At 39.7% G+C, this 25995-nt stretch overlaps 1 protein-coding gene across 8 annotated transcripts in view; it reads right to left on the reverse strand.

The window, feature by feature from the left end:
* MKX (mohawk homeobox) overlaps nt 1–18288 on the reverse strand; it is a 168733-nt gene extending 150445 nt beyond the window's left edge. For 6 of the 8 annotated variants that reach the window (XM_056519390.1, XM_056519388.1, XM_056519389.1 and 3 more), the window contains exon 1: nt 18205–18288. In XM_056519390.1, coding sequence (XP_056375365.1) covers nt 18205–18225 — 21 coding nt within the window. In that variant the 5' untranslated portion in view covers nt 18226–18288. Of the gene's footprint in view, nt 1–4863; nt 4945–6263; nt 6342–18204 lie in introns of those variants that run through there. The other 2 variants (XM_056519393.1, XM_056519394.1) reach the window with 2 other exon arrangements.
* Between the last annotated feature and the right edge of the window lie 7707 nt (nt 18289–25995).

The following is a 25995-nucleotide window of genomic DNA, read 5'->3' on the forward strand; positions in this document are numbered from 1 at the left end:
AGGTACAGTCACATACATTACTGTATACAGGCTATATATAGGGAGTAGTGGGATCAGTAGTCACATACATTACTGTATACAGGCTATATATAGGGAGTAGTGGGATCAGTACAGTCATATACATTACTGTATACAGGCGATATATAGGGAGTAGTGGGATCAGGTACAGTCACATACATTACTGTATACAGGCCATATATAGGGAGTAGTGGGATCAGTAGTCACATACATTACTGTATACAGGCTATATATAGGGAGTAGTGGGATCAGTACAGTCATATACATTACTGTATACAGGCTATATATAGGGAGTAGTGGGATCAGGTACAGTCACATACATTACTGTATACAGGCTATATACAGGGAGTAGTGGGATCAGGTACAGTCATATACATTACTGTATACAGGCTATATATAGGGAGTAGTGGGATCAGGTACAGTCATATACATTACTGTATACAGGCTATATACAGGGAGTAGTGGGATCAGGTACAGTCATATACATTACTGTATACAGGCTATATATAGGGAGTATTGGGATCAGTACAGTCACATACATTACTGTATACAGGCTATATACAGGGAGTAGTGGGATCAGGTACAGTCACATACATTACTGTATACAGGCTATATACAGGGAGTAGTGGGATCAGTACAGTCATATACCTTACTGTATACAGGCTATATATAGGGAGTAGTGTGATCAGGTACAGTCATATACATTACTGTATACAGGGTATATACAGGGAGTAGTGGGATCAGTACAGTCACATACATTACTGTATACAGGCTAAATATAGGGAGTAGTGGGATCAGGTACAGTCACATACATTACTGTATACAGGCTATATATAGGGAGTAGTGGGATCAGGTACAGTCATATACATTACTGTATACAGGCTATATACAGGGAGTAGTGGGATCAGGTACAGTCACATACATTACTGTATACAGGCTATATATATAGGGATCAGTGGGATCAGGTACAGTCACATACATTACTGTATACAGGCTATATACAGGGAGTAGTGGGATCAGGTACAGTCATATACATTACTGTATACAGGCTATATATAGGGAGTAGTGGGATCAGGTACAGTCACATACATTACTGTATACAGGCTATATATAGGGAGTAGTGGGATCAGTACAGTCACATACATTACTGTATACATGCGATATATAGGGAGTAGTGGGATAAGTACAGTCACATACATTACTGTATACAGGCTATATACAGGGAGTAGTGGGATCAGGTACAGTCATATACATTACTGTATACAGGCTATATATAGGGAGTAGTGGGATCAGGTACAGTCATATACATTACTGTATACAGGCTATATACAGGGAGTAGTGGGATCAGGTACAGTCACATACATTACTGTATACAGGCTACATATAGGGAGTAGTGGGATCAGGTACAGTCACATACATTACTGTATACAGGCTATATATAGGGAGTAGTGGGATCAGTAGTCACATACATTACTGTATACAGGCCATATATAGGGAGTAGTGGGATCAGTAGTCACATACATTACTGTATACAGGCTATATACAGGGAGTAGTGGGATCAGTACAGTCATATACATTACTGTATACAGGCTATATATAGGGAGTAGTGGGATCAGGTACAGTCATATACATTACTATATACAGGCTATATACAGGGAGTAGTGGGATCAGGTACAGTCATATACATTACTGTATACAGGCTATATATAGGGAGTAGTGGGATCAGTACAGTCACAAACATTACTGTATACAGGCTATATATAGGGAGTAGTGGGATCAGTACAGTCATATACATTACTGTTTACAGGCTATATATAGGGAGTAGTGGGATCAGGTACAGTCATATACATTACTGTATACAGGCTATATATAGGGAGTAGTGGGATCAGTACAGTCATATACATTACTGTATACAAGCTATATATAGGGAGTATTGGGATCAGCAACAGTCACAAACATTACTGTATACAGGCTATATATAGGGAGTAGTGGGATCAGGTACAGTCATATACATTACTGTATACAGGCTATATATAGGGAGTAGTGGGATCAGGTACAGTCACATACATTACTGTATACAGGCTATATATATAGGGAGTAGTTCTGGGATCAGGTACAGTCACATACATTACTGTATACAGGCTATATATATAGGGAGTAGTGGGATCAGGTACAGTCACATACATTACTGTATACAGGCTATATATAGGGAGTAGTGGGATCAGGTACAGTCACATACATTACTGTATACAGGCTATATATAGGGAGTAGTGGGATCAGGTACAGTCACATACATTACTGTATACAGGCTATATATATAGGGAGTAGTTGTGGGATCAGGTACAGTCACATACATTACTGTATACAGGCTATATATATAGGGAGTAGTGGGATCAGGTACAGTCACATACATTACTGTATACAGGCTATATATAGGGAGTAGTTGTGGGATCAGGTACAGTCATATACATTACTGTATACAGGCTATATACAGGGAGTAGTGGGATCAGGTACAGTCATATACATTACTGTATACAGGCTATATATAGGGAGTAGTGGGATCAGGTACAGTCACATACATTACTGTATACAGGCTATATATAGGGAGTAGTGGGATCAGTACAGTCACATACATTACTGTATACATGCGATATATAGGGAGTAGTGGGATAAGTACAGTCACATACATTACTGTATACAGGCTATATACAGGGAGTAGTGGGATCAGGTACAGTCATATACATTACTGTATACAGGCTATATATAGGGAGTAGTGGGATCAGGTACAGTCATATACATTACTGTATACAGGCTATATACAGGGAGTAGTGGGATCAGGTACAGTCACATACATTACTGTATACAGGCTACATATAGGGAGTAGTGGGATCAGGTACAGTCACATACATTACTGTATACAGGCTATATATAGGGAGTAGTGGGATCAGTAGTCACATACATTACTGTATACAGGCCATATATAGGGAGTAGTGGGATCAGTAGTCACATACATTACTGTATACAGGCTATATACAGGGAGTAGTGGGATCAGTACAGTCATATACATTACTGTATACAGGCTATATATAGGGAGTAGTGGGATCAGGTACAGTCATATACATTACTATATACAGGCTATATACAGGGAGTAGTGGGATCAGGTACAGTCATATACATTACTGTATACAGGCTATATATAGGGAGTAGTGGGATCAGTACAGTCACAAACATTACTGTATACAGGCTATATATAGGGAGTAGTGGGATCAGTACAGTCATATACATTACTGTTTACAGGCTATATATAGGGAGTAGTGGGATCAGGTACAGTCATATACATTACTGTATACAGGCTATATATAGGGAGTAGTGGGATCAGTACAGTCATATACATTACTGTATACAAGCTATATATAGGGAGTAGTGGGATCAGCAACAGTCACAAACATTACTGTATACAGGCTATATATAGGGAGTAGTGGGATCAGGTACAGTCATATACATTACTGTATACAGGCTATATATAGGGAGTAGTGGGATCAGGTACAGTCACATACATTACTGTATACAGGCTATATATATAGGGAGTAGTTCTGGGATCAGGTACAGTCACATACATTACTGTATACAGGCTATATATATAGGGAGTAGTGGGATCAGGTACAGTCACATACATTACTGTATACAGGCTATATATATAGGGAGTAGTTCTGGGATCAGGTACAGTCACATACATTACTGTATACAGGCTATATATAGGGAGTAGTGGGATCAGGTACAGTCACATACATTACTGTATACAGGCTATATATAGGGAGTAGTGGGATCAGGTACAGTCACATACATTACTGTATACAGGCTATATATATAGGGAGTAGTTGTGGGATCAGGTACAGTCACATACATTACTGTATACAGGCTATATATATAGGGAGTAGTGGGATCAGGTACAGTCACATACATTACTGTATACAGGCTATATATAGGGAGTAGTTGTGGGATCAGGTACAGTCATATACATTACTGTATACAGGCTATATACAGGGAGTAGTGGGATCAGGTACAGTCATATACATTACTGTATACAGGCGGGAGTAGTTGTGGGATCAGGTACAGTCATATATATTAGCACTGTATACAGACTATAGATCTATCTGTGTGTACATACATATATATATACATATATATATATATATATATATATATATATATACAGTGTCAGTAATACTAACACACTCTATAGTGTATATACAGTACTACTCTATATGATTGTGCCCCATACTACAACTATTGACATTAAAATATATTCTGTATACAGTACTAATGTATGTGACTGTGCTTGATACTACTACATACTATTGACACTATATATATATACCATAGTCTGTATACAGCACTAATGTGACTGTGCCTGATACTAAAACTACTGACACTATATATAGACTGTATACAGTACTAATGTATGCGACTGCATAATACTACTACTGGCACTATATATTCTTTGTATATAGTACTAATGTGACTGTTCATGATACTAATACATACTACTGAGAGTACTGCATATTGTCTGTATACAGTAATGATGGATGTGCCTACTACTACTTACTACTGAATATTAAGCCTGTATACAGTATCAATATATGTGACTGTCTGCTATCACTGGCATTACTGACACTGCCCATCTATAAGTTGTAGTTATATACAGTCATGACCGTAAATGTTGGCACCCCTGAAATTTTTCTAGAAAATGAAGTATGTCTCACAGAAAAGGATTGCAGTAACACATGATTTGTTATACAATAATTGAAATCAGTCTCTTCCTATAACCATCAATAAGCTTCTTACACCTCTCAGCCGGAATGTTGGACCACTCTTCCTTTGCAAACTGCTCCAGTCTCTCTTATTGGAAGGCGCCTTTTCCCTACAGCAATTTTAAGATCTCTCCACAGGTATTCAATGGGATTCAGATCTGGACTCATTGCTGCCACTTCAGAACTCTCCAGCATTTTGTTGCCATCCATTTCTGGGTGCATTTTAATATTTGTTTGGGGTCATTGTCCTGCTGGAAGACCCAAGATCTCGGACACAAACCCAGCTTTCTGACACTGAGCTGTACAGTGCGACCCAAAATCCATTGGTGATCCTCAGATTTCATGATGCCTTGTACACATTCAAGGCCCCCAGTGCCAGAGGCAGCAAAACAACCCCAAACCATGAACCTCCACCATATTTCACTGTAGGTGCTGTGTTCTTTTCTTTGTGGGCCTCATTCTGTTTTCGGTAAATAGTACAATGATGTGCTTTACCAAAAAGCTCTATCTTGGTCTCATCTGTCCACAAGACGTTTTCCCAGAAGGATTTTGACTTACTCAAGTTCATTTTGGCAAAATGTAGTCTTACTTTTTTATGTCTCTGTGTCAGCAGTGGGGTCCTCCTGAGTCTCCTGCCATAGCGTTTCATTTCATTTAAATATCGACGGATAATTGGCGCTGACACTGATGCTCCCTGAACCTGAGGGACAGCTTGAATATCTTTGGAACTTGTTTGGGGCTGCTTATCCACCATCTGGACTATACTGCTTTGACACTTTTCATAAATTTTTCTCTTCTGTCCACGACCAGAGAGATTAGCTACAGTGCCATGGGCTGCAAACTTCTTGATGTTCTAATGTTGCGCACTGTGGACAAAGGCAAATCTAGATCTCTGGAGATGGACTTGTAACCTTGAGATTGTTGATATTTTTCCACAATTTTGGTTCCAAGGCAGTTCTCTTCTCCCCTTTCTGTTGTCCATGCTTAGTGTGGCACACACAGACACACACTGCAAAGACTAAGTGAACTTCTCTCCTTTTTATCTGCTTTCAGGTGTGATTGTTATATTGCCCACGCCTGTTACTTGCCCCAGGTGAGTTTAAAAGAGCATCACATGCTTGAAACAATCTTATTTATCTACAATTTTGAAAGGGTGCCAAAAATTTTGTCCAGCCCATTTTTGGAGTTTGGTGTGACGTTATGTCCAATTTGCTTTTTTCCTCGTTTTTTGGTTTAGTTCCAATAAACACAAAGGGAATAAACATGTGTATAGCAAATCATGTGTTACTGCCATCCTTTTTCTGTGAGAAATACTTCATTTTCTAGAAAAAATTCAGGGGTGCCAACATTTACGGCCATGACTGTATTTCTTTAAGACGGCCAATGGCCTCTGAATTTTGAAATGGTTGGTAAAATCAGATGAGTGGCACATACTTATATGTAATGGAGAAAATTGTGTCTGTTTTTAGGAAAAATGACCCATGTCCAGGGATGACTGTACATGGATCTAATCACTTCCTGGTTTCCTTTCTGACCTGTGACCTTGCTGTTGCCAGGCAACAAAAGACACTTTTTTCCACAATCCCCCTTACTTGTCTACACAGTAGAGACTAACAAGCAATATGCACTTGTACTGAGCATGTGTGACCCTGTAAGATGGCTGTAACCAATGGCAACAGGGCAAAACAAAGAAGACACCTGGGGGATTAGAAATATATATATATAAGTACATTTTCAAAAATGCTTGCATATCTGAAATATGTTTACATTATCCCTTAAATGCATCAGGTTAGACCTATTTATCTTCACAGTAAAACCCCTTAGGCTATGTTCACACAGCGTCATTTTTCCGAAATGTCCGGTCGTCAGTCGGTGCTAGGACCAATGCATTTACAAGTAGATTCTACTAAACAAATTAACATAAATACTTTCTGCAGAAGCTGTAATGTGAATTTCTGCACCAGATGTGTCTGCAGCGGATATTTCGCTGTGTACTTGGTGCAGCCGAATTTCTGAGCAGACTTTTTTTTTTTTTTACAAGGATTCCGCTCGAAAATTCCACTGTGTATACAAGGTTTTAAAGGAAAACTGTCCGCTTTCTCCCCCCGAATTAGCCAGCGGTACTGGCTGGTAGTGCGGGGGACACTGATTAGTTTGATCCGTGCCCAGATCCACCGCGCCGTACGGCTATAATCTTCTATATTCGGTATATGCCAATGAGGTGCTAACTGGCACTGGCCAAGCTAACTGGCACTCTGACCTCAGTGCCGCCGGCCGCAGCGCCACCCAGCTCATCAATATTCCTCCCCTCCCTCCGCCTCTCCCTCTTCTCCCCGCTCTGTAGAGAAGAGAGAGGAGGACAATTGATGAGCTGGGCGGCGCTGCGGCCGGCGGCACTGACGTCAGAGTGCCAGTTAGCTTGGCCAGTGCCAGTTAGCACCTCATTAGCATATACCGAAAATAGAAGATTATAGCCAAACGGCACGGTGGATCTGGGCACGGTAAGGATTAAACTAATCAGCATCCCCTGCACTACCAGCCAGTACCACTGGTTAGTGTGGGGGGGGGAGAAAGCTGACAGTTTTCCTTTAAAGGTAATAAAACAGAGCAGGTGACTAGGGCTCGGGTAATAAGCACACTACAAGTAAGTGATCTCACGGGATCAATCAGTAAACACATAAGGCAATGTTTCCCCAACAGGGTGCCTCCAGCTGTTGCAAAACTACAGCTCCCAGCATTACAACACTACAGAATTTCCACGGCGGATGTTCTGTAGAAGAAATTCTGGGCCCCAGACTCCACTGAAAGAATGAACATGTTTATCCCTTTGGCAACATCTGCTCGGAAATGCATTGGCATCTATTAATATGGGACATTTCCAAGAGGTCCTAGCGAGTGCGGCCTTGTGTATATTCCTAAATGGTTGGCTACAGCCAAAGAAAGTTTACTGTGCAGGGTATTGTTTTCTAACATGGGAGCCCAGGGATCATGTATATAATTGTATGATACAGATGTACTGGCCACCTATATTTTTGGTTGGGCTCTACTCTATTTCATTTTTCACGCTCCACTTTTAGTGTAGTTGACCACAGAATAGACTCCCTGCTCCTGTACCTTGAGCGGTGATGCATACAGTTCTGCGTGCATCACTGCTCCCTTAATAAAGTTTACTGTGCAGGGTATTGTTTTCTAACATGGGAGCCCAGGGATCATGTGTATAATTGTATGATAGGTACGATGTACTGGCCACCTATATTTTTGGTTGGGCTCTACTCTATATCATTTTTCATGCTCCACTTTTAGTGTAGTTCACCACAGAATAGACTCCCTGCTCCTGTACCTTGAGCGGTGATGCATACAGTTCTGCGTGCATCACTGCTCCCTTAATATTTACCAGGACTGGTGCCAGAGCACCTGCCTGGAGCATTTACTGTACACTTATTGACTGGCACTGCATATAGTAATGTGGACCCCTTTGGACAGATCTATCAAAGGTAAAGAACCTAACATCTAAAACAGTGGTCTCCAAGCTGTGGACCTCCAGCTGTTGCAAAACTACAACTACCAGCATGCCCGGACAGCCAACGGCTGTCCGGGCATGCTGGAAGTTGTATTTTTGCTTCAGCTGGAGGTTTACAATTTGGAGACCACTGATCTAAACTATCCATACATCAGTGCCAAGGTTGAGTGCAGTACTGCAGCTTAGGTTAGGTTCACACAACCGTTGCATCCAAACCATTAAGGGTCCGAACGTTTTTTTTTTTAAAGGTGATTGGACCCTGAGATTGGTCGGATGCAAACAGCTACTGCCGGGTGTCGACGGCCCCCATTCACTTGCAGAGGGTCTGTCGGTGACCTGGTAATTTTACAGGAATTTAGCGGAGAAAAAAATAGTGCTTGCTCCATTTTATTTTTTCGGCTAGACTTGACGGGACTGCCGACGGAGCTCCAACTAATGGAGACCGATGGCAGTGTGACAGAGGCCTTAGTCCCATTTACTTCAAGGGAGCTGAACTGCAATACTAGACACAACCTGTGGACAGGAGTAGTGCTGTTTTTGCAAAATAAAATAAAATAAAACATTTTTCACTTTATCTACTTTCTGCACAAATAACTCTAGGGTTGCACAGCAACTTTGGTCGCACGGAAAAGATTGAAATGTTGCATTGCAACATCACAGATACTGATTGCCAATGTGATCGCATTGTGATCCCTGGTCTGAGGCGGCAGCAACACGAATGTGGCAAAAGATTTTAACCAGCTGCGTTTTAGATCGCAGGTCACAAATGGCACTCGTCTTTACCGGCACCGACCTTGAAGATAGTCACATGCAAATGCGACATGCTTATGACTTGACTGAGATTTGGCTATTTTTTTATTTTCACAGCCAAATTGCAAGACTAAGAAGGTAACAGACATACAAATTTTGGTTGCTATGCCAGCCTTGTTTAGGACAAGCCGAAATCTGGAGCGGAACCTACAGAGGAAAAAAAAAAGGTAATGGCAAGATTTGTACCTTTTCCATGTTTTGGACCTACTCATGGGTTTTGGCTTACAAATGCTGCTGGAAAATACTGAGACAAATATTGACATATAAAGTCAGCCTATGATGTGGTTAGCTGACCCATATTGCTGTGCAGACCCCAGTCTTAAAGGGCTTATCAAAAGTCAGCACCACTCCTGTCCTCAGGTTTGTAATGAAGAAAATGGTGTCCCTGTAGCAGAATGTGACCCTTGGCACAGGGACACCCTTTTATGCTTTACAGACGGGTCCCTCTCACTCCCTAACACTAATCCCCTAATCCTAATGCTAACGCCTAATCCTAACCCTGACCCTAACCCCTAATCCTAAGGCCTGGTGCAAGAGCTTTTGCCACCCTAGGCGAAAGCTAATTTTTCTGCCCCTTGACCCCGCCCATTGGCTCGTCCCGATGTATGGAGGTGGGCGGTGTCAGGATGTTGGATGGTCTTGACCTTAGTGATTGCCCCTATCTGCCTCGGAGATGGTAGGCTGAAAAAAGCAGATTATTATAGTACCAGTAGGGTGGGTATAGCGGGGAGGGGTTTTGCTTGATGGGCAGGTGCTTTGGATGGGCGGGTGCTTCGGATGCTGGCTAACTTTATTGCAGCAGGCAGAGCAGCACCCCCATCAAGAGGGCGCTCTAGGTGGCTGCCTATTTTGCCTTAAGGAAAGGAGCAGAAAAAAACGGAACCTTGTGTGGGCGCTGATCACAAAATCCAGACCATTCAAACACAAATGTGTCAGAAAAAAGTGCCAGGAGGCACCATATTTATTAAACAGACTTCCAATGACGCGTTTCCGAGGGTATTTCCTCCTCCATCAGATTGGCATGCCAATCGGTATGCCAATCTGACGAAGGAGGAAATACCCTCTGAAACGCGTCATTGGAAGTTTATTTAATAAATATGGGGCCTCCTGGCACCTTTTTTCAGACATATTTGTGTTTGAATGGTCTGGATTTTGCGATCAGCGCCCACACAAGGTTCCGTTTTTTCTGCTCCTTTCCTATATAGGAGAAGACTCTATCCTCTCTGATAGGACCGAGGGCTTTGCAGTTCGCTTCTCTACAACTTCAAGTATCCTTAAAGGGGTACTACCGTGGAAAACTTTTTTTTTTTTTTTACATCAACTGGTGCCAGAAAGTTAAACAGATTTGTAAATCACTTCTATTAAAAAAAAATCTTAATCCTTCCAGTACTTTTTAGGGGCTGTATACTAAAGAGAAATCAAAAAAAGAAATTAATTTCCTCTGATGTCCTGACCACAGTGCTCTCTGCTGACCCATTTTAGGAACTGGAGAAAATCCCCATAGCAAACATATGCTCCTCTGGACAGTTCCTAAAATGGACAGCAGAGGTCAGCAGAGAGCACGGTGGTCAGGACATCACAGGAAATGCATTTCTTTTTGGATTTCTCTTTAGTATACAGCCCCTAAAAAGCCCTGGAAGGATTAAGATTTTTTTAATACAAGTGATTTACAAATCTGTTTAACTTTCTGGCACCAGTTGATTTAAAAAAAAAAAAAAAAAAAGTTTTCCACGGTAGTACCCCTTTAAGGGGTGATATGCCTGTTTTATCTACTATCTGTTGAGCGACTAATTTATAGAGACCTCGCCACTCTAGTCCCTACTGGGACCCTGGTGTCTAGGATAACACACGAGGCGCTGTCCTCTCTCCTCCCCCCCCCCCCCCCCCTTTTTTTCTTCCATTATATTTTTTTACCTAAAAGCAGAGCCGGCCCTGCTTACAAAGTTTTGGATAGGCATCTGTCTGGCATCCAGTGGCATAGCAAGTTGCATGTGCCCCAGACACTGGGCATCAAGAGGAGCCGCCTATGGGCCACTTTAAGTAAATGAAAGCCTAGCTCAGTGTTTCTCGACCAGGGTGCCTACAGCTGTTGCAATACTACAACTCCCAGCATGCCCGGACAGCCGCTGGCTGTCCAGGCATGCTGGGAGTTGTAGATTTGCAACAGCTGGAGGCACCCTGGTCGAGAAACACTGACCTAGCAACTACTCTAGAAACTAGCCACAACTCCCAGCATGCCCCAATGTCTGAAGGCTGTTAGGTAATGCTGGGACTTGTAGTCTGTCAAAAAGCTACTTCCCAGCACCTGTATTGTGTACTGCCTCCCTGTGACCCGCCTGTCAGTCATTCCTTACCCCCCTCCATTCACTCTGCTTTGTCTGTATCTGGGTACATTAACTCATTCCACTACTGGGAGATCTATAGAGAACAGAGCGATTCTGACATAAAGAAAAGTACATTGTTTTCTCAGTGAACCCGAGATCCTTCAGCTCCTTCCAAAGTAAACTCCGAACTCGACTCTAACAACAATGGCTGCAGATTAGCAAAAAATCCCCCCGGCCGCCATGCGATGGATATACCGTTATTATTAGGAGCAGTGGTTTTTCTGGCTGCTGTTATGTATACAAATTACATAAAAGAATTACATTACAGCTTCATGGATACTTTACATTTTCATGTGGCCGAGACAGAGCTCTAGATACACGTGGGAACCATATTCATGTTACTCATTATAATAGCGCCCTGGGGGGAGCACATGTCATATATATGATACATGTTCTAAACATTCTCCTGAATGACAGGTTACATGCAAACAGGCTTGCATTTACATAGGTGACATTAATGCAATCACATAGGTAACATACAATCACATAGGTAACACACATGTAATCACATAGGTAACACACATACAATCACATAGGTAACACACATACAATCACATAGGTAACACACATACAATCACATAGGTAACATACATGCATGTACATAGGTAACATTAATGCAATCACATAGGTAACACACATACAGTCACATAGGTAACATACAGTCACATAGGTAACACACATGTAATCACATAGGTAACACACATACAATCACATAGGTAACACACATACAATCACATAGGTAACACACATGCAATCACATAGGTAACACACATACAATCACATAGGTGACACACATGCAATCACATAGGTAACACACATGCAATCACATAGGTAACACACATACAATCACATAGGTAACACACATACAATCACATAGGTGACACACATACAATCACATAGGTGACACACATGCAATCACATAGGTGACACACATACAATCACATAGGTGACACACATGCAATCACATAGGTGACATATATGTAATCACATAGGTAACATACATGCAATCACATAGGTAACACACATGCAATCACATAGGTAACACACATACAATCACATAGATAACACACATACAATCACATAGGTGACACACATACAATCACATAGGTGACACACATGCAATCACATAGGTAACACACATGCAATCACATAGGTAACACACATACAATCACATAGGTGACACACATGCAATCACATAGATAACACACATACAATCACATAGGTAACACACATACAATCACATAGGTAACACACATACAATCACATAGGTGACACACATACAATCACATAGGTAACACACATACAATCACATAGGTAACACACATACAATCACATAGGTAACACAAATATAATCACATAGGTGACACACATGCAATCACATAGATAACACACATACAATCACATAGGTAACACACATACAATCACATAGGTAACACACATACAATCACATAGGTAACACACATACAATCACATAGGTAACACACATATAATCACATAGGTAACACACATACAATCACATAGGTAACACACATACAATCACATAGGTAACACACATACAATCACATAGGTAACACACATACACTCACATAGGTAACACACATATAATCACATAGGTAACACACATACGATCACATAGGTAACACACATACAATCACATAGGTGCCACACATACAATCACATAGGTAACACACATATAATCACATAGGTAACACACATACAATCACATAGGTAACACACATGTAATCACATAGGTAACACACATACAATCACATAGGTAACACACATACAATCACATAGGTAACACACATACAATCACATAGGTAACACACATACAATCACATAGGTGCCACACATACAATCACATAGGTAACACACATACAATCACATAGATAACACACATACAATCACATAGATAACACACATACAATCACATAGATAACACACATACAATCACATAGGTGACACACATGCAATCACATAGGTAACACACATACAATCACATAGGTAACACACATACAATCACATAGGTAACACACATATAATCACATAGGTAACACACATACAATCACATAGGTAACACACATACAATCACATAGGTGCCACACATACAATCACATAGGTAACACACATACAATCACATAGGTAACAGTCTCTATGAGGGCTTGTTATTGGTCTGTTACATTTAAGATCACCTAAAGGATTTTTGTAGTAGGATGAACACTGTTATCTTTCTGGTATATGGTCAATTCCTCACCATAGTCAAGACCTCTGCTTGCTGCCACTCAAGAGAAACTTTCTGTTTTGTCTAAGGACAGTCATTTCCAAATTTTCTGCAAATGTATTTCCAATAGCGACCCCTACAACTGCCTCCTCTATATTGTTAAAGTGACATTTCTTGCTGTTGCTGTCTTCTGGGAAACTCCTAACTTCAAAGGAACATCAGGAATCGCTGGTCTAGGGAATCTACTAAAAGTTAAATGCAGCAGAAGCAGCCAATCTCCTCCCTGTCCTGATTTCTTAGGCTATGTTCATAAGATGAATTTTTGCAGTTTTGCGAAATTTTAGCAGAATTTGAGCAGAATTTCTGTGTGCTCAAAACACAGAATTCTGCCAAAATTCAAAGCCCTATTGAGTTCAATGGGATTTCGCCCAGAATTCTGCAAAATTTGAAGACATATTCAGTGTTTTTCCAGATTTTCAAAAAGCAGAATTTCCCCGGCGGAATTTCCGCATTGGATTTTCTGCTGTAAAATTTAATGTGCAGTAAATTTTGCAGAATTTGCAAGTAGAATTTTCCTGCAAAATTCTGGACAGAAATTCTGCCTTGTGAATATAGCCGAACAGTGTATGAGTCCTAGCTTTTCAACTCATAGAACAGTGTTTCCCAATCAGTGTGCCTTCAGCTGTTGCCAAACTACCCAGATAGCATTTATAGTTTTGCAACACAGCTGGAGGCACTCTGGTCGGGAAACACTGTCATAGAGACTTGTCTAGACCAGTGTTTCCCAACCAGTGTGCCTACAGCTGTTGCAAAACTACAACTCCCGGCATGCCCGGACAGCCTCTGGCTGTCCGGGCATGCCGGGAGTTGTAGTTTTGCAACAGCTGGAGGCACACTGGTTGGAAAACACTGGTCTAGACTGAATATAATTGTATCCATTTGTCAGCTAGGAAGTATTGGGTCTGCACAGGTTTTTAGCCTTTGGATGTAAACAAGAATAGTGGTACAGTATTTACTGCTGACAGCAAGCAGAATATGGACAGCAAGCAGAATATGGACAGCAAGCAGAATATGGTTTAAAAATTTTTTAAGATTAAACAATGTGTATTAGAAAGTTGCAGAACATTATGTTATACAGTGATCCCTCAACTTACAATGGCCTCAACATACAATGGTCTTTTCTGGACCATCGTAAGTTGAAACCAGACTCGACATACAATGTACGGACAATCCAGATCTGTGAAACATGTCAATGGCCGGAAGAACCGACCAAGCAAAATGGGCATTCACTGGTAAAACCCCTGTATTACTGAAGCGTATGCACTGACTGATGTCTGGTAGCGCCCCCTACAGTACAGAGAGGTATTACATGTTCTGTACACTTTACCTGTACCAGGGTTACCTGCTCCTTTGGACACCAGGTGAAGGACATTTCGTGTACTGTACAGGACCCTGAAGAAGCTCCTGTCCTCTACATAGACCAGTGTTTCCCAAGCAGGGTGCCCCCAGCTGTTGCAAAACTACAACTCCCAGCATGCCCGGACAGCCTTTGGCTGTCCGGGCATGCTGGGAGTTGTAGTTTTGCAACAGCTGGAGTTCTCCCTGCTTGGGAAACACTGACACAGACAGTGATTTACAGCTCCCAGCAGATCCTTCTTACTTTTATATGTAAGGATTTGCTTTGTCTATATTAGTTATCTACTTATTTTTCTTTAATTCTGCCTTTTTCCTATTTTTGGATGACATTTTGGTGCCTTTAGAACCAATTACCAGGTTTTCATAGAGTTCTGGTCTCAACATACAATGGTTTCAACATACAATGGTCATCCTGGAGCCAATTAATATTGTAACTTGAGGGACCACTGTACATTGATTAACCAGTATTGAAAACCCCTATAGGGTATGTTCACACGTTAAGTTTTTTTTTTTTTATTGCATTTATTGAATACAAAGCAAGGAACGAAGTCACTCCTATAGGGTAGGGTCACACGTAGCATATACGCATTGTATTTGACGCTTATTTATATGTTAGCAAAGTCTATCGGAATAATAAACACTCATAGACTTTGCTAGCACTGAAATACACAGCATCAAAAACGCAGTGTCAAATATGCAGCAACAGACTCAAATCCAGTAAAACTTTTCGGTAAAAAATGTAAATCTAGTGAGTATGTATATATTGTGTTAATACTTTGTATACTGGTAATGAAAATGCGGAGTGGGTGATCTTGTTCACACTTGTGTTATTCTACATTTATGACTCATAATACTATGCGGTTGTGCGCTGATTAAATCAATGTGTCTTAATATTCCTAAGCCTAGTACCCCTTACCCAAATTAATTATACCAAAGTACTCCCAAGACTCTGATCATACTGTGTACACTGTGCTGCCTATGAATAACACAGTATGAGGATGGTGCGACGACTTCTTACACATTTATATATTTTGCAACAGCTGGAGGCCCACAGGTTGGGGAACACTACCTTAGAGAATTTGTGCCTACCCTCCTATACACAGGTTCAGAACCCAGGGATTAAAAAAGATTGGAATTTATTTTATTAGGCAAAATGGCATTTATGGTTAGAGTTTGGTCAACTGATTTTATCCTCCTGTATACAAAATGGATAAAAGAGCTATAATAATAATAATAATTGTAAATAATAACCAAAAACTAAAGAAAAAAATAAAATACATAGGAATAAAAAGTATAGTAGTAATACTACTACTTCTACTACTACTACTACTACTACTACTAAAACTTCTACTACTGCTGCTGCTACTACTGCTATTTTTTTTTTATTATTATTGTTATTATTTTTATTATTATAATAAAGTAATAGTAGTAGTAATAGACATAGAAGTATACTAATAACTTTAATAACAATAATGCTGGGCACTTATAATACTGTGTTAAAATATTTTAAATATATGTGGACTGGAAATTTGTACTGTTAAAAATGTAAAATAAAATACAACAGCACAGAAAAGAAATACAAATAAATAGATGGATAATTGATAGATAATAGATAATTGATAGATGGATAATAGATAGATAGATAAATAGATAATAGATGATAAATAAATAGATAGATAGATAGAAAGATAGATAGATAGATAATAAAAAAATAGATATGAGATAGATAATTGATAGATAGATAGATAGATAGATAGATAGATAATAGATAGATAGATAGATAATTGATGATAAAAAATAGATATGAGATAGATAATTGATAGATAGATAATAGATAGATAGATAATAGATAGATAGATATGAGATAGATAGATATGAGATAGATAGATAGATAGATAATAGATAGATAGATAGATAGATAGATAATAGATAGATAGATAGATAGATATGAGATATATATACATAGATAGATAATTGATAGAGAGATAAATAAAAGATAGATAGATAGATAGATAGATAATTGATTGATAGATAGATAGATGGATAATTGATAGATAGATAGATATGAGATAGATAGATAGATAGATATGAGATAGATATGTAGATAGATAATTGATAGATAGATAGATAGATAGATATGAGATAGATAGATAGATATGTAGATAGATAATAGATAGATATGAGATAGATATGTAGATAGATAATTGATAGATAGATAGATAGATATGAGATAGATAGATAGATAGATATGTAGATAGATAATAGATAGATATGAGATAGATAGATAGATATGTAGATAGATAATAGATAGATATGAGATAGATAGATAGATATGTAGATAGATAATAGATAGATATGAGATAGATATGTAGATAGATAATTGGTTGATAGATAGATAGATAGACCGACAGTGAATATATTCCTTCTAATATCTCACTTTAATATACAGTTCCCCTTTAACACCCCAGCGATACATGACCGATATTTCGTTAATCTTATCTCTGCAGTTTATCAATATTTACACAAATTTTTAAACAAATATAGAAAACAATTCAGTAACGGTTTCCGATCTGAAGATTCGTTTGAAATCAAAACGAACGTTAGAAATCACGTGTCCTCGTCATCACTGCAGCATCGGATGTACAATGTATCACTTACGATTTCAGACATCGCATTGAATAAACTTCTATCAGACAGAATTGGCGGGTCACAAATGTATCACATTTATAAATATCCGATAACACGAATAATAATAATTCATTTACATTAACAGATCTATAGGATCTCTCGGCCAGGACATCGGACATTTGCGCTGATGAATTTTTTGTTAGCTCGAGGGGGACCGATTAAGATCGCCCGATGCAGCGCGTCACGGGTGAACAGTGATCGGTCAGTTCAGATCCCTGTGGTGGGATAAGCCGCAGAGAACCGGCAGAGAGGACGGAGATTCCTCGGGTTCTTATTAATCATAATGATATAATATAAAAGGCACCGGGGAAAATCCGGGTGCGCGATGGGACTCACCCGGATCGGGGCTGCAGACATCGGGACTCCGGGAGGCTGCACCGACCGCTGCACACTGTGTACTGAGACTGCAGAGAGTGCAGAGACTGCAGAGAGTGCAGAGACTGCAGAGAGTGCAGAGAGTGCACACCCTCATAGGGATCTACAGGATGTAGCGTGCATGTGTCTGCACACCACTCATCTACAACCTGTGCCTCAGTGTTTCCCAAACAGGGTGCCTCCAGCTGTGGCCAAACTACAACTCCCAGCATGCCCGGACAGCCGAAGGCTGTCCGAGCATGCTGGGAGTTGTAGTTTGGCCACAGCTGGAGGCACCTTGTTTGGGAAACACTGCTGTGGCTCTACAGCTCTGGCCAAACTACAACCCCCAGCATGCAATGACACATCCTGGGAGTTGTAGTTTTGCAAGAGGTGAAGAGCCACAGGTTGTAAAGTAAAGTGTTAACTCCTTATTTCCAGAAGAGAGAATGTGAGTGGGTGCAATTCCAAAAATATAAACCTTGACATTTGCAAATAATAATTATAATAATCATAATAATAAAGATAATAATGAAAAATAATAATGATAATATTATCAATAATAATAATACATAATAATAATCATAATTAAAAAAATCATAAATAATAATAATAGATTATAATAATAATACATAAAATAATAATACATAATAATAATGATAATAATAAAATAATAATAATGCTAATAATGAAAAAGAATAATGATAATGATAATATTAATAAATAATAATCATAATAAATGATTATAAATAATAATGATAATAATAATAAATAATAATAATAAATAATAATAATAGTAATAAATAATAATGATAATAATAATAAATAATAATGGTAATATTAATAATAATAATACATAATAATAAATAATAATCATCATAATACAAAAATCATAAATAATAATCATAATAGATTATTATAATAATAATACATAAAATAATAATAAAATAATAATAATGATAATAATAAAATAATAATGATGATAAAAAAATTATAATAATGATAATAATAATGAAAAATAATAATAATTATAATGATAATATTAATAAATAATAATAATAAATAATAATCATCATAATAATAAAATAATCATAAATAATAATAATAGTAATACATAATAATGATAATAATAATAAATATATTAAATAATAATAATAACAATAAGAAGAAGAAGAAGGACAAGAAGAAGAAAAAGAAGATCAACAACAACAATAATAATATTCATAATAATAATATATTCAACAGTATTTTAATAACTTTTTGTGATTTGCAAGTAGAATTTGTTTCTCCTATTTCTATCGTTGTGGTTAATGCAACAAGCTCTGTTAATAATAAAAAAAAATACAATCTTATTAATCCCCTGTGGCACATGTTCTGCAGAGGGGTACACGCCATGTCTCTAGGGAAGTGGTCCCTAAGTTGTTGCAAAACTACAACTCCCAGCAGCTGGAGGGCCACAGATTGGGGATGCTTTAGTGTAATGGCCCCCAAAAAGGTGGACCTAAATATGTTGCAAAACTACAACTCCCAGCATGCCCGGACAGCCGTTGGCTGTCCGGGCATGATGGGAGTTGTAGTTTTGCAACAGCTGGAGGCACCCTGGTTGGGAAACACTGAGCTAAGCTTTCGTTTACTTAGGGCAATGATGCAAAGTGGCCCTACAAGGTGGTTGTAGTTTTGTAACAGCTGGAGGTCCACAGTTTGGAGACCACTGGGTGTTCACCCCACAGTCTTGCTGTAATCCTTGTGGCCAGCATAATGCCCCATTCTTCTACATAGGAGAATGCACTACTGGTCGCTTTTACTCCCCAAAACAATTGATGTTTTTCTTTCACCGGCTTTAAACCATAAATGTAATAGAAACCGCATGTCAAACTTTATTAGTAAATTTATAGAAGTACCATGACAGCATTTTCTACGTGTTTCAACTTTCTTCTCTTATACCCAAACTGCCACCAACAATTCTAGAAGCACATGCAGAATAACACTACAGTAGCACAAAGTGGCGCTGTGTTTCGAAGTAAGCGGCCATGTTTCTTTTAAGCTCACACACCTACTTTCGAGATCTGAGGTAAGACCGGCGTGCGTTCAAGCGTCACAAATTCAGAAACCTGGTGACCAAAACAAACATGGTGCACAGTTAACACTTTTGATGCATGACCCTCATTAACTACTACAGGAAATTAAGGTAAATGTCTGTGATCTTTAATATGAAAAAAAAAAAAGGCAACATTAACCCACTGGGTGGGTGGTAAAATGCTGGTTAATGAGTGGAAAGGTTGAGTTGGCGCTTGGTGATAGGTTAAATGTAACAGTGTGGGGGTGATGGTGGAATAAAATGTATTTCTGGCGTAATGCTTCATTATGATAATGATATACAGTGGTCCCTCAAGTTACAATATTCATTGGACCATTGTATGTTGAAACCATTGTATGTTGAGACCGTAACTCTATGGAAACCTGGTAATTGGTTCTGAAGCCAACAAAATGTCGTCCAAAAATAGGAAAAAGGAGGATTAAAGAAAAATAAGTAGATAACTAATATAGATAAAGCAAATCCTTACATATAAAAGTAAGAAAGATCTGCTGGGAGCTGTAATCACTGTCTATGTAGAGGACAGGAGCTTCTTCGGGGTCCTGTACAGTACACACAGTGTCCTAAAAAAGTAACATGGAGCCGCCCTCACCTGATGTCCAAAGGAGCAGCTAACCCTGGCACAGGTAAAGTGTACAGAACATGTAATACCTCCCTGTACTGTAGGGAGGCGCTACCAGACACCAGTCAGTGCATACGCTTCAGTAATACAGGTGTTTTACCAGTGAATGTCCATTCTGATTGGTCGGTTCTTTTAGCCATTGAGGCTGCATTCACATCTCGTTTTTGCAATACGGTTCCCGTATCCGGTTTAATTGAAAAAACCGCATCGAACCGTATAGCAAACCGTATATATAGACATTTCATTGCAAACCGTATGCCAACCGAAGCATCAGGTTGTGTACGTTTTGCATCATTTACTGGTTTATACGGTTTTTAACGGTACACCAAACCGTAGTCTACTACGGTTTTGTGTCCCGGTCAAAAACCGTATCCAACCTGTATACGGTTATTTTAAAATGTAGTTCTATGGTAACCGTATTGAACCGTATGTGCGTACGGTTACATCCGGTTTGCACAATACTGTTTTTCAGTTTTTTTGGGGGAAATTCAATAAAAAAAGAAGAACTTTATTTAAAATGTTGACCGTATCCGTTTTTTTTTCAAGGAAAACGTATTAAAATGTATGCAAACGGACATCCGTTTTCAAACCGTATAAAGTTTAAAAATGTGAGGAGGCATATACGGTTGCATACGTTTCGGTCCGGTTTGGAGACATACGTTTTCTGTACAGAAACGGGACCCGTATTGCAAAAACGAGATGTGAATGTAGCCTGACACGTTTCGCAGATCTGGACTGTCTGTACATTGTATGTTGGGTCTGGTTCCAAGTTACAATGGTCCAGGATCACTGTATTTGATATAATATTCACTGTAGAAAAGAAAAGGGATACATTGTAGCATTCAAGGATCTTTAGATTAGCAAAAGACCTGGTGTTGTGTATGATAGTACAATGTACTGGAGTCACATCACTAGGGACACCTACATGGGACTAGGTCTATTTAATATGTTTATGTTTAATCCTATAAACGTATAGGATTTTAACGTGACTGAATATAACAATAAAGGAAAAAAGATTTGGAATAAATGGCATGACCACCATAGAGGAAGATGACAGAACTGAAAGGATTATACGCTGTTTACTCACAGTTTACTGCATACGTATTTTATAGGTCCCTGTGAGTTCTAAAGCTGGGTTCACATTTGTCCGGAATCCGGCATAGGGGAACTCGGCCTATATCTCTACGCAACTGATGCCACAACTGATAACAAATTGTCATCAGTTGTATGGCATCCAGAGTCCATTTTTTCTGCATGGCAGACAGGGGAACGCAGCAATCTGGCCTGTCCAACCATCCGGCGTCAAAATTTTGACACTGGATAATTGTGAACTGTCCCATTGAAATGTATGGGATCAGTTCTAGCATCAGTTTCCCTCCGGTGCACAACGGAGGGAAACTGTGCCGAACACCTGATATATGTGAATCCAGCCTAATGGGATCTGTTTACCCCCATAAGCAGTGAACTCTCTCTAGTGGTAGCTATAGGCGGCCAGAATTCTATAATTTAGTGCTTCACCCAACTGATCATTACTTTTGACATGCTTCTGTGACATGTCAATTTATTTTTTTTTTTTAAACAACACTTTATTAAAGAGGTACTTCGGCCCCAAGACATCTTATCCCCTATCCAAAGGATAGGGGATAAGATGTCTGATCGCGGGAGTCCCGCCGCTGGGAACCCCCGCAATCTAGCATGCAGCACCCACCTGTAAGCACTGCAGGAAGTGCTGGAGGCTCTCAGTGTTATGCCTCCCGACCACGGGGATGGAGTATCGTGACGTCATGACTCCGCCCTGTGTGACGTCACGCCCTGCCCCCTCAATGCAAGTCTATGGGCGGGGTGTGACGTCACACGGGGCGGAGTCGTGACGTCACAATACTCCGTCCCCGTGGTCGGGAGGCATAACACTGAGAGCCTCCAGCGCTTCCTGCAGTGCTTACAGGTGGGTGCTGCACGCTAGATTGCAGGGGGGGGGGGGGGTCCCCAGCGGCGGATAGGGGATAAGATGTCTTGGGTCCGGAGTACCCCTTTAAACATTTTTAAAATAGAAGCATATACAACAATACAAGTGTCATTAATCGACTGGATCATATCAAAGAGTGGTAGAGTCCTGCTGGAACCACACACAATATATCCATGAAAGGAAGCAGTAATCATAGGGTAAAGCATAGAAATATGGTGTTAAAATATAAGAAAACAAACTAGAGCTATACAGTCAAAACAAATGGTCTAGGTGGAAAAGGTAGACAGGTAAAATCTTGGTGCATATAGGAGCATACATCGACATACTGTATAAACCCCACAAAATTACCAAAAAATAACAAAAATCAAGCCCCCCGATTACTAAAATCTCATTTTTTTTAAGAATTGGTACACTTTAAGTATGCACAATAATAAATAAAATGAAACACTAAATACAATTGTCATAAATGAAAAGTACAAACAAATGTATGAAAATATGAAAAATGTCTCTTTTCCTGTTATCATGCTCCTTTTCTCCTTTCCCTCCCTCCCAAATCGTCATTCAACTGAAAACTGAAAGAAAAATAAAATGTTACTGGACACTTTTAGAAGATTCTCCTATTGAAGTTAGTGAGTCATCTCCAAACTTCAGGTTACTATGGTCCATATGGCTGCTGTGAAGCATATTCTTTAGGCAAGATGACTGCCCACATAAAAATGTACAGAAAATCCAATCTAAATGGGCACTGTCACTTGAAAAAACTTTTGACATGTAGGGACATTTTAAAAGTTTTGATCAGTCGGGTCTTATTGCTGATACCCTTACAGATATGGAGAACTAGTGGCGAAAAGCAAGCGGCAGTATACTTTAATGCCTGGCTCTCAGCAATCCTTGTGTCAAAGCTATATAGTGTGATACCTTTACATTTAGTATCACGTTACAGTTGGCCATAGAAGTCTATGGAGAAGGGAGGGGAAGTGGCTGAAGAGGTACAGGGGGGGCTGAGTAGGGTGTTTTAACTATATCAGAGCAGTTTCCAGAGCAAGCAGAGTGTGAGCTGCAGGCACTCTCAGCAATAAAGATTACTAATTAATCTCAGTAAGAGAGATACCGCAAGATAATAGATCAACCTCAAGGAATACTGCTCTGATACTTTTTAAATGTGTGGTTTATCTTTGATTAGTTTCTAATAAAGTTTATGGATTTTAGTTGGTATATGGGAAATTAGGGTACTATTGGATTGCCCCAAGGGGTAATCTATTGGAAAAGTGATTGGATTAACCCTCCATATACTGGTCTTGACCAGTGCATTGATCTCTCCCCTGTCCTCCGCTCGTTACCTGTATTAATGGCTCCTGTTTGAACTTGTTATCAGTATAAAAGACACCTGTCCATAACCTCAAACAGTCACACTCCAAACTCCACTATTGCCAAGACCAAAGAACTGTCGAAGGTCATCATAAACAAAATTGTAGACCTGCACCAAACAGGGAAGACTGAATCTGCAATAGGCAAGCAGCTTGGCATGAAGAAATCAACTGTGGGAGCAATTATTAGAAAATGGAAGACATACAAGACCACTGATAATCTCCCTCGATCTGGGGCTCCACGCAAGATCTCATTCCATGGTGTCAAAATGATCACAAGAAACGGTGAGCAAAAATCCCAGAACCTCATGGAGGGACCTAGTGAATGACCTGCAGAGAGCTGAGACCAAAGTAACAAAGGCTACCATCGGTAACACACTCCACTGCCAGGGACTCAAATCATGCAGTGCCAGATGTGTTCCCCTGCTTAAGCCAGTACATGTCAGGGCCCATCTGAAGTTTGCTAGAGAGCATTTGGATGATCTAGAAGAGGATTGGGAGAATGTCACATGGTCAGATGAAACCAAAGTAGAACTTTTTGGTAAAAACTCAACTCCTTGTGTTTGGAGGAGAAAGAATGCTGAGTTGCATCCAATGAACACTGTACCTACTGTGAAGCATGGGGGTAGAAACATCATGTTTTGGGGCTGTTTTTCTGCAAAGGGACCAGACCGACTGATCCTTGTAAAGGAAAGAATGAATGGAGCCATGTATCGTGAGATTTTGAGTGAAAACCTCCTTCCATCAGCAAGGCCATTGAAGATGTGTCTGGGTCTTTCAGCATGACAATGATCCCAAACACACTGCCCAGGCAACGAAGGAGTGGCTTCCTATGAAGCCTTTCAAGGTCCTGGAATGGCCTAGCCAGTCTCCAGATCTCAATCCCATAGAAAACCTTTGGAGGGAGTTGAAAGTCTGTGTTGCCCAGCAACAGCCCCAAAACATCACTGCTCTAGAGGAGATCTGCATGGTGGAATGGGCCAAAATACCAGCAACAGTGTGTGAAAACCTTGTGAAGACTTACAGAAAACGTTTGACCTCTGTCATTGCCAACAAATTGTATATAACAAAGTATTGAGATGAACTTTTGTTATTGACCAAATACTTATTTTCAACCATAATTTTCAGATAAATTCTTTAAAAGACAGACAATGTGATTTTATGGATATTTTTTTCTCATTCTGTCTCTCATAGTTGAGGTATACCTATGATGAAAATTACAGTCCTCTCTCATCTTTTTAAGTGGGAGAACTTGCACAATTGGTGGCTGACTAAATATTTTTTTGCCCCACTGTACTTCTTAAATTTTTTCCCCACATTTTATTAAAGAAATCTGCCTTTGAAAATCCCACCACTAGGGGTCCCCATACCTCCTGGGACACTGATGAGTTTCCCAGCAGCATGAGGGTGTCCAAGGTAGAAGAACACAGCCTGCAGCAACACTGCTGTAACACAGAGTTTTACCAAACATGCGCCTCCTGCTGTTGCAAAACTACAACTCCAAGCATGCCTGGACAGTCAAAGGATGTCTGGGCATGCTGGGAGTTGTAGTTTTGCAAAAGCTGTAGGCACACAGCTGAAGGCAACACTGCTGCAAAAAAGTTATCCAAACACTGTACCTCCAACTATTCCAAGGATTACAGGACTGCCTAAGGATGACACACATGAATGACATAGGAAGATGTAAGTTATACACTCACCATATTGTCTATAGAGTACAGGC

Source organism: Hyla sarda, chromosome 5, assembly GCF_029499605.1.
Source record: "Hyla sarda isolate aHylSar1 chromosome 5, aHylSar1.hap1, whole genome shotgun sequence".
NCBI lineage: Eukaryota > Metazoa > Chordata > Amphibia > Anura > Hylidae > Hyla > Hyla sarda.